Genomic DNA, 11,375 nt, shown 5'->3' with positions numbered 1-11,375 from the left:
CTTTTAATTACATTTCCTTTTTTGTTTTGTGTATTTTATACATTTTGGATTTGCTTGGCGAGCTATTTTTAGAACATGCCCCGCGGGCGACTCACGTTGCCCCTGCGGGCGACCAAGTGCCCGCGGGCACCGTGTTGGCTACCCCTGTCCTAATGTAATGTATAACTCCTATGAAAATGTTCAAAAAGTGCTCAAACTTCACATGTGTGCTAACAGTCCAGCCGTGAAGACATCTACGGGACAGTTTTGAGATTTCTTCAAATGCCGTTGCCATGGCAACACAATGCTCACCATGAAACACGGTTTTCTCATAACTTCGGTGAAAATGCTCGAAATGGCCCAAAACTTCACAGGTTTGGTAACGATGCAGCCATCAACACATCTAAGCGTATTATGGGGTGTCATCAAATGCCGTTGCCATGGCGACAGATAATTCACCATCAAGTTAGTTCAAAAGTTTGTAGTTCAAATATTCTGCTGCTTTCCCAAGCCTTTTTACTTTCTTTTCTCATTTTAATACAAATTCATTCACTACTACTTACATCTGATATTTAACTCCTTCAGCCTATTTTCAGCTGCAGAAACCATTCAACTATTACATTATTCAGCTATTTCAGGACATCAAGGCTATACATGTTTTTTTAAACCTTTTCTTTTAAATATTAAGCTTTTTCTGCATTTTTGTAGCTAAAAGCAGCTACCATTCAGCAAATAACATATTCAGCTTTTTCTGCATTTTCAGCTAAATTCAGCCACAAATGTTCACAGTTTACAGCATTCGCACGCATTTTCTGCAGGAAATGCATTTTCTAGTTGTTACTGGTCCACATGTTTCATTTCCTTTTGACCTGATTTACCCTCTACCTTGATTAGTTAAATACACCTAATGAAGAGGTTTGTATGTGTATATATATATATATAGAGAGAGAGAGCTGAGACTATAAGCATTCAATTAAACTATAAAGAGGCTGTTGTTACCCTGTCCACCCCTGAAAAAACACATTGTCAGTGTCACTGACTGATGACCCCTTTCAATGGAAATTACCCTAACATCTGGAAACCATCTGGCATCACATTCACATAATGAGAGTGTTGGTGATCTGAAGGGTTTGTAAACCAGTTCTTGTCCCTCTCTCTGTATTGAGAACTGTTTTGTTCTTTGTTGAATTGAGGAAGATCTGCAGCCAAATAGTGCACAGATTGATGGGACCATCCATTGTGTGTGTTCATGTTTACCTCATAGCTGTAGTCATTGAACCTCCAGGTGTCCTGGATGACAGCAACAGCAACTAGGGCGGCAACGCTGGCCAAGAGGAGAAGCAGCACTCCTGCTATGCAACATTTGTAGCCAATTGGCTGTTTGGAAGCCATTTCCTGTGAACAAGGAATGTGGGTTTTTAAAAAAAAGGGGGGGAAAAAGTGTTGTTCTCACTAAAAGCATTTGAGCACTCAAAGTGATTACATGAGGAGAGGTTTGAGCAATGACGAGCAATAATAGAATAAAAAAACATGAGCAGTATTGATGGACTAAGTATGACCACCAGAGGCCTGTACTACGAAGCCGGATTTTCCTAACCTGGATATGTTTGAGTTAGCCGGTTGGCCCAATCCAAAACATACGCGCTCTCGCTAAGCTGTACTACAACGCTGGTTATCAAGTGGATCGCTCAAGCCAGCCGTGTCCTATCTAGTTAGGTGCGCGTTCACATGAAAGGGGTGGTATTTGGAGCATTCGACCAATCTCAAACATGGACAAGCGTACTGACAGCGCAGCGTCATACTTCCTGAATGAAAAGTGAACTTTAATATTAGTAAAATATGAAGAACTTAAACTTTAAACATCCATGACTTAAACACTTTATCCAGGATAAAAGCCACATAGCTGCACCTGCAAGGTGAATACAGCTGGTAAAAGAAAAAGCGTTTGAATGCGTACATTAACAGGTTTATGAAATCACTGCCCCGTCCAAGACACGAGTGGATCTGACTTTAATTAGGAGAATTTGACTCGAGTGTTTCGTTACTCGCGATTGAGAAACACCCAGTGTGACTCCGGTCAGGTAGAGACCAGTCTCAAGTCAGCACCGATGCAGACTCGCTGTTTGAGGGCTTGATAGCCCACTCCCCCTCCACACCTCTCCACTAGGGGTGGGCGATACCACAAAATCTGGATTCGATCCGATACCAAGTATTTCAGGGCCAGTATCGCCGATACCGATACCGATACTTTTTAAAATGAAAAGCTTCTTATGTACTTTCATGTAGGGGAGAGCTGCATGACATGATTTTTGAGCTGAATGCATCATAAATAGACTAAATCTGAATTCATTTTCATGATTAAAGATAGGACAGTTTTTATAGACAAATAAACGTTTTACTTTTGCAAATTTAAAGTGCAAACATGAAAAATAACAATACAAAGTGGCCACAGTAGCGAACTGCCTTCTTGCACACATCAAAGTTCGCTAAGTTTTCATTGACAGTTGTGAAATAGCTCCACACAACGCTCCTCTTTCTCTCAGCCATCATGCGCGTGTGTCACACTCGCGAGTCGCTGGCTGCTGCTGTCCTGCCCTGCTGGCTGCTGTCATGCTGCGTTCACACCGGACGCGATGCGCTGTTTGGGGGCGGCGCGATTACATGTAAAGTCAATGCAGAGACGTGGACAGACGCGAATTCGCTCCGACAGCGCGCATGAAGCGGTGGACGCGTGCGCGAGCCTCGAGGAGAGGAGGACAGCAGTGGAGAGAGAAGAAAAGAGCGTATATAGGCCTACTTGTGTTCGTCTGCACATAGTTTTTGATGAAATTGACGAGTAGAGGAGAGGGGGAAAAAAGTATAAAAGTATCGATCCTATTGGCTCGAGTATCGATATTTTGAAACGTAACGTAATATCGGAAGTATCGATATTTTGGGATCGATCCGCCCACCCCTACTCTCCACACTCGTTGGTTTGGAACAGCACTTAATGTGGCGGACCCTCCGCGCGAACGCGCAAACGGAGGGGTAGTGTGTAGGGGTAGGGTGTAGGGCGTGGTTTGGGATTGGGCCTTAGTCCCGCCCACAGGAGATGAGAGCGGAGGAGCCGAGGTGGGGAACCGAGGAGAGCGGAGGGGAGGCAGCAGGCGGTTAGAGAAATGAGAACTCCTCTCCTCTGAGCGGTCATTTTAAAGAGACGTCCGTTAATGATGACAGGAGGCACAGCAGCCCTCTGTCTGATGGACAGATGTGTTCATGACGACTTATACATTTACTTTTAATTAATTGACAGTGCGGTATAATGAGACAATAACAGGCTACAGATGCGGACATATATACACACACACACACACACACACACACACACACACACACACACACACACACACACACATATATATATATAGGTATATATATGTTTATATATATACATATATATATATATATATATATATACAATTTCAGAATCAAACAAGTATGAGAGCACTCTCATAATAACGTAACACTATCATGCGGCTTTCACACCAGCGCTTTTCCCTTTCTAGCTCCTAGCGAGAGCTTTTCTGGTTCAGCTCCGGTTTCCCTTTTCAGCTCCCGCTCTGTTCACACCGCCCAGAGCTGCCGCTGCTGCGTCATGACGTCACAGTTTACGTCGCTGATTTTCTCCCACAACAACAACGGGCCGGGGACTGCGTCGGGTCGATGATCGTGTTGCTTTTAATCATACGAAGCCAGATTAAATTAAATAACGACTTCTCCAACCTTATACTTTTCTCCAGAGTGCCGTGGTTCATTGTTTATTAATGTGTTTCAGCGGCATTTACCGACCGCTGCAGTGCTGGCTGCACTTCCACGGGAGTTTATTCTCCCGTTAGCTCCGGGTTAGCTCACACGGCTCTAAAGTATTCACTGTCTGACTGTCACACAAGCAGCTGATACATATCCCCAGTTCCCCTTAAGTGAATGTGTGTCAGTCTGAATTGACGCTATTTTCATCACAACGCTGTTATGAAAGTTTCTCTGGTATAACATGGGTGATGTTAGCATAGCAACCGAAGCTAAACTGACTACTTGCTAAGCCGTTTTCTACAGGCACATTTTACCGGCGTATTTTTCATTATGATTCTACTTGTGATAGTCAGACATGACAACCTGTACAGCCCATGTATTAATTCCATCCGATAGCTGCTATAATAACAAACAAAACGTCTGCCTGAGGCCTGTACTACGAAGCCGGATTTTCCTAACCTGGATATGTTTGAGTTAGCCGGTTGGCCCAATCCAAAACATACGCGCTCTGGCTAAACTGTACTACGACGCTGGATATCAAGTGGATCGCTCAAGCCAGCCGTGTCCTATCTAGTTAGGTGCGCGTTCACATGAAAGGGGTGGTATTTGGAGCATTCGACCAATCACAAACATGGACAAGCGTACTGACAGCACAGCGTCATACTTCCTGAATGAAAAGTGAACTTTAATATTAGTCAAATATGAAGAAGTTAAACTTTAAACATCCATGACTTAAACACTTTATCCAGGGTAAAAGCCACATAGCTGCACCTGCAAGGTGATTACAGCTGGTAAAAGAAAAAGCGTTTGAATGCATACATTAACAGGTTTATGAAATCACTGCCCCGTCCAAGACACGATCTGACTTTAATTACATTTGACTCGAGTGTTTCGTCAACTTAATGTGTTGCTTAAAATAATACTTCTGCATACAGTATGTGACACTGTGAGTGTTGCACGGCCAGATACGGCTCAAGAAGCTGACTCAAATAAGGAAATATATGATACATTATGATGTGATATGATATGAATGATAATGGGACACATCGACGTCTGCACTCACAGTGCCGCGGACTGTACTAATGTTACTCTGATCCGGTTACTTATGTCGTGGCAGATATTTAAGTAAGCTTTCTTAACGCTAATGTTATAATAGTCAGATTGCTCTGAAGATGGGAGGGGATATTCTATTAATTTTCACGTTCACACAGTCAGTTGATTTTTGCCGGCCGTCTTTCCTGCAACGGCAGTTTTTCTGTATTTCCTCTATCCTGTAATATGACTTGATAGCTTTAAACTCCGCACACGGAGCTCTGATTGGTCAGCAGGCGGTGCTTTCACTGAGTTGATCTCTTAGCCTGCAACCTAACCTCCTCCCGAGGAGGTTAGCCGCTCAGCATAAGTTACCATGGAGATCTAGCCCGCTAAAAAGAGAACCAGCGTTGTAGGACCGGAAAGCCCGAGTTTTCCCTGAAGTCAGCCGGCTAAGCGAAAATCCAGCTTCGTAGTACAGGCCTCTGGTTTATCGAAAACATACACAAATATAACTGGAAACAGAATCATGAGGAAAATTGTGGATAATGATTGGCTGTCTGAAGATTTTCTTTTTTTGTCTTGTTCAGTTTAAATGTATACCTTTATTCCAGGCAATGATAATCTTATGAGATACTTTAATCCCATAAGATTATCTTTGAGCTATACATACAAAGCAATGGAATGAAATGGGAAGTTTTTGTATGATCTGTAGAGGAGAATATAGGCCTCTTTCAGCTTCAGATTCTTTGAAGAAAGTGAACTGTGGATTTGGGGTTTGATATAAGAGATATTATAGAGGGTGTCAGTGCTTTCCAAAGTTAAGGGAAGCGTTTTTCAAGGGCAAGAAGTGAGCACAGACTCAAAGGCCAATGCTTTAATTCAACAGCCAACTAGAAAATGTTCTGCTCATGAAAGCCTTACATGATATTTAGCCTTGACGTTTTGGTTGTGATGTTTGTATAAACTCCAACACAATATGACATATGACTACCACATTTCAATATTGCACAAACCAATAGGAAAATCTGCTGATCATTAGGTTTGTTTTGTTTTAGATTCTACTTTATGGCTATGATGAAACAAAAAGACCTTGAGTACAAACACTCAGAACAAAGGAACTTGATGTCAAACATCCGGCAATGGAAAAATCCTAACCTCAGATAAACTATTTTTCACTCAGATTTGGATCTTGTTAATAAACATAGCATGCTCTGTTTGAGCTTCAAGTTTTTGCTGAATTGCAGAAAACAGTGTTTCACGCCAGATCCACCATATGTGCTTTGGAGGAGAAAAGCACTTAAAACCACCATATGTGCTTTGGAGGAGGAAAGTCACACAAGACCAGAATCACACAACTCCAGTATTTCAGTAAAATGCATTATTGATGCATTAACAGTTCACACACAAACTTTGAACAGCAGCTGCTTGTGATCTGAATGTGTGCAAACTCTAAAAAAATTATTTGTAAATGATCTGGTTTATTCCCTTTTCCTTTCATGCTGTCAATTCTATACTTTTTACATTTTGCTAGTATCATTGGTATCAAGGTTCAAGGTTCAAGGCTTTTATTAGTCATACGTACATAGCTACAGTGTAGTTATGACGATGAAAATGTTAGGTCACAGGCTCTTCCAACAGTGCAACACAATAAAACAGAAAAAACAGAAAAAAATGTATGCAAGTAAATACAAAAAGAAAAATAGTAAAATAGTGAAATAGCGCAATAAGAGTCTATAAACAAGTGATTGGAATATGATATATTAGATAAATAATTTCTAAGTTGCAGCCAGATGAAAGTTATGGATGTTGTTTCAAAATAAGACACCTGAACTTTTGAATGGCAGCTCCGTACTGGTGATGTGCTGTGCAGTTTTCACTGTGTATGGTGATAATTTATAGTTAAAACAACAACTAAGCTTAGCAATGGCATGCTATGTAATTTCTTCATTTGTATAGCATACATTTCTTTTATAGTCATTAAAATAACAATCAATGGCACAGCAATGGATAATACCATCCTGTGCTTTAACTGGTTGTCTGTATGGCAATGGGAGGTCATAAATGGATGCAACCTACTAGTTACAACCTTGTGTCAGTCTTCAGTTATTAGATGGTACTGTCTCAGCCCTGTCATTATCAGACTGACAAACATTTGGTATGCTGCAACACAATTCTCCCCCCTCTTTCTTTTCCCCTCTTTATTTCTTACTTTAATCATCTTTTAAGCTGTTTAAACCCCAAATAAATATTTGACACCTCTGTTTTCAGTAGAGTGTAACAAGCCAGCAGCAACAGGATATTTGTTGATCTTTTACATCACGGCATTTACAGTCACCACGGCAACTCCAGGTGAAAACACCCAGGTAAACGCTGCCAGACAAGTTGTGATTAAAACCTGAAGAAATGTCAACAAACATGTCTCAGACCATCCTCAGACGCAGATTTAGTCGGCTCAATACTTTTGTGTGTGTCTTTGTTGGTGTTTTATATATGAAATGTATATATTTTTGTGTTTTATTTTTATAGCGATTAATGGCTTTTTCCCAGGCTTGTGATACACATGGACTTGAGGGGGTAGAAAGATAAGAAAGATAAGACAAACGAAAGAAATCAGAGCTGATTTACGATTGCTTTTCTGCTCTCTAATATTTAAGCTTTTTCTCTGTAACCCGAAGATTTAAATATGTGCTTCAGTATAATGAGTTTGGCGTTTAAGGTTGCTGTGTGCCCAAGGAAAAAATATCAATATGCTGTTTTTGAAATCTATTTAACCATTTTTTAATCATTTGCACCATGAAGAAAGAGAAACATGTCTAAAAGCGCACGGGAACATGAGCTCATTGATCTCTGACTTCACTGGCCAGCTGCTGTTGGGTCCAGGTTGCTTAAATCCCAGTGACTTTTCATAATAATAGTTTAGGCTACCAAGTATTTCAAACAACAACTCAAAGGGATTGTAATTTGTTGGTTGATGTGTGCTTTACTACAGCTAAAGAAGGGGTAATTCAGGTTTGTGTCTCTATTATATGAACAGTATTTCTTCTCAATATGATTTGACAAATATATTTTTTTCCTTCCATAAAACATTACATCACAAATACTGAAATGTGGAGACACTCACAGTTGAAGCAAGTGAGCTAAGAAGAGATGGGCAACTTGTTTTTAGAATTGTTTTAAGTAAATTCCTGTAATTTGCCTTTATCTCTATACTCTGTATTTTATCTCTGAGTTTATTTCTTGTAAGAATAATTTTCATCTAAAAAAGTAAAATAAGAGCAAAGCAGCAATATGTTTCATATAATTGGACATAATATATTGTGATATTACACCGAAAACTGTTTTGTATTCAATAGATGCAGTTCTCTGTTATCCAGCCCTATACACAACCACACCCCTATTACAGTTCATTTGTGCACAAGGTAAACAAATTACACAATACCGCAAACAAAGTTATCTAAAGTATTTCCTTTACATATGCATAGCAAGAATTAACACCCACATCACCCCTGCAAGAACATTTGAACATGTAGCCTCTGCTTGTGGGGACTGGTCCTCATGAGTAAAGGAGTGTGTGTTGAAACATGTCCACACACCCATATAGCATAATCACAGGAGATAAACCCAGTGAAAGTAAAGCAGTCTTAACTGTGTTTGAAATATTCTAGAGTGTTGTGTGTGCTAAATAAATATGTATGCATGTGAAGGAAAGTAGCTTTGTTTGTTTCTTACCTTGAAGAGCTGGTTTGTGGATCCTGGTTGGATCCTAGTGAGGTGGCTCTGAAGGAAGGATGAAGAAACACAGCAGGAAACAAGGGATCAGCAGAGGGAGGGAGAGGAAGATAGAGAGTCAGTTGTGAGCGTGGGCGATTGAAGGAGTGATTTTCCCACAGGAGCAGGAGCTGTTGTACCCCAACACAACTGAGATAGTGAGGGAGGGAGGAAACATGGGAGGAGCAATGTGGGGAAACTCTAGTTTTCACCAATCCCATTGCACTGAAGACACACAGCAAGCAGCCTGTAGGAGCAGGCAGGGAATGATGCAGGGCTTGTTCCTCGCTCACTGTCTTTGTGTAATGATTTAGCACAGATTAAGGTGTTGTTGTGTATGCATAACATAATGTAATAAGGGAGAGGTTGACTAGGGTTGAAGTTAATTGATGTAATCAATAAGATAAAGTGCAATGTGGTTGAGTATCTGCTGCACACGTTATCACAAAGTCAGCTCTTATTTGACAGGCCTGAATTAAAGGTAAGTGCGATGAAAAGTAGAGGATCAAGCACTGTACCAACAAACATGGATGTGTTGGTACCTGCAAGCTCCAAATTTAAAGGAGAACTCAAGTTCTCACAGTAAAATCCATGAGTCATTCATTTTGCAAATGAATGGATGATTGTGCTGTAATCCAGTGTTTTTTTTGCTTACAGCGGCCGACAGTAAATAACCAATAGTGTAATTTTCATTGTGTCTGTGCGTGTGTGAGTAGTTGTATTTGCACGCAGGGATGTGACTATATTTTTTTATATTTTATCAAAACATGCTGGATTTGACTTTTTAGTCAAAATCACATACTGTAAGGAGGTGGAGGGTCCTCTAAATGCATCACCCTTCAAAATCCAGATTGTTGGCCAAAACAACTTCAACCAGTTTCGACATCATATCTAAACAATCATACATTCTATTTTACAAAACACTCTATTTAAATGTATGTTATCCAATATAGCGTTCACTATTTCACTCTTTTCTTTACATACCCCATAGTTTCCAACCTTGTCTTTTATGCTTTATTTTCACAGGCTAATACAGGAAGTATTAACGTTCTTAAGGCGCCACAAAAACCTGTCAATGTTACCATGACCACAATGTTCTGCTAACTTCCAAGAGGCACTCCACCAATTATACATGTCAAAGTAAATGTACTAGTCACGAGAGGATCATACCCAGCCTCTGAAAACCATTTCTACTGAGGCTCTGGAAGAACTTAGTGCATCGAGGAAAATAACTCAAGTAAAAATCAACCTAAGCATGTCAGCTTGGAGTCAGCTTGGAGACTACACTTCAAGAATGAAGCATGACGTTTTAAAGCTACAAAAGTTTACCAGGCAGAAAGGGTCCAATTTAAAACTTTGGTAAAAAGGTACCAAAAGGCAGGATATATCAGCCTCAGGGGCTGCTTTTGACATTTCTTTTTCAAAATCATGGGAGTAACGCTAAAGACCTGGAGGGCACTCTTAACAAGGTAATTGCTGTAATAAACGTTAATACAATAATGAAACCTAACCCAGCTTCAGTTGCAATGAATTAACATTTTATTGGAGACAAACTCTTTGTGAATGTCCCGTATGAAAAATAGAGCATACAGTATATATATATTTTTTGTGTTAATGTTCAATTAGGTTTGATTTTTAAATGTTTTTCATTAATGCAATAGTTTGCATTTGAATGTTATTCTTAGTGGGTGTAGCTATTGCATTCACACACTCAAGCTCAGGCTCCACAGGGATCTAAATGAAATAGCTTAGACTGAGCTCAGTCGGTCATATTGTTCACCCAGGTATCCAAAGGCTCAGCTGTGTGTTAACTGCTCCTCTGAGTTGAGAGTAAACTAGGAATGTGAACATCTGGTGCTCGATCCTGTACTTGGCCCATGTCATATTTTGTATTTGTCATATTTGCTTTTACAATGACTTTAAGTTGCTGCAGTGCTTCCTATCGATGTGGCTGCTCTATATTTCTGGTGAATTCCTAAACATTTCAGCACGTCGGTGGTCTACTGGTTATCTGGACTGTCTACAAAGAACACACTTATGGGGCCAGTCATAAGTGAATTACATGTCTGATTCAGTTCTCAGAGAGTGAAGATAAAGTATTTTTAGCTGCCCAAAGTGAGACCTGAAACCTGCTGGTCTGAATGAAGCGGACGGACAGGACGCTGAAAATTGGATTTGTACAGAGAGAGGAAATAGAAGAGAGACAGAGAGCTCCTACTTAACTTGATGTGCTTCACGCCTCCTGAATATAGATTGCATTACATTTCTGTAGTACTTCAAACCTGTTAGATACAGAGGTGTGTCCTTTCTTGTATTGCTGACATTTATTTGAAAACTGCTCTGTACTTGTACTAATTTGAGAATTAACAAACAGAAGTAAGAAAGAAGATGAGGGGATCAACTTTGGGAAGTTCTTTCACAAGACAGGTGAGAGCAATATCTTTGTTGAATGCAGTTGTTATATTGTGCTGGAACACAAAGTAATGTCATTCACCTCAAAGCCTGTTGAAAGATATCTATGTCTAAGAACATTTTAGCAAAACAACAAAAGAAAATCCACCAGCAAAGGGAAATAAGCGACAGCTGGTATTCCTGACGGAACTCATGTGTAACAAATATGAAATTATACACACATTAAACAAATAACAAGGATTTTCACTGTACATTATTATCAACACATAAATCAATCTGCACAGGGGAGGTTTTTTATTCAGATGCTATGGACACCGGCCCAATGCTTCAGACTCCTATTAATAAAATCTAGGCAGTAAAGCTGTAATATCCTTTAAAGCTACTCCATTATA

General features: G+C 40.1%; 1 protein-coding gene across 1 annotated transcript in view; it reads right to left on the bottom strand.

Annotated features, from left to right (window-relative positions):
- The window catches only part of LOC117480719 (aromatic-L-amino-acid decarboxylase-like), a 35,847-nt gene extending 27,134 nt beyond the window's left edge, over positions 1–8,713 (bottom strand). The window contains exons 1-2 of the mRNA XM_034128152.1: positions 8,533–8,713; positions 1,237–1,374 (exon numbers count right to left, since the gene is read on the bottom strand). Coding sequence (XP_033984043.1) covers positions 1,237–1,371 — 135 coding nt within the window. The 5' untranslated portion in view covers positions 1,372–1,374; positions 8,533–8,713. The remainder of the gene's footprint in view (positions 1–1,236; positions 1,375–8,532) is intronic.
- Positions 8,714–11,375: the final 2,662 nt, after the last annotated feature.

Source organism: Trematomus bernacchii, unplaced genomic scaffold (genome assembly GCF_902827165.1).
Source record: "Trematomus bernacchii unplaced genomic scaffold, fTreBer1.1, whole genome shotgun sequence".
Lineage (NCBI taxonomy): Eukaryota > Metazoa > Chordata > Actinopteri > Perciformes > Nototheniidae > Trematomus > Trematomus bernacchii.
The sequence above is the reverse complement of the archived record's forward strand: the minus strand, read 5'-3'. Positions and strand labels throughout refer to the sequence as shown.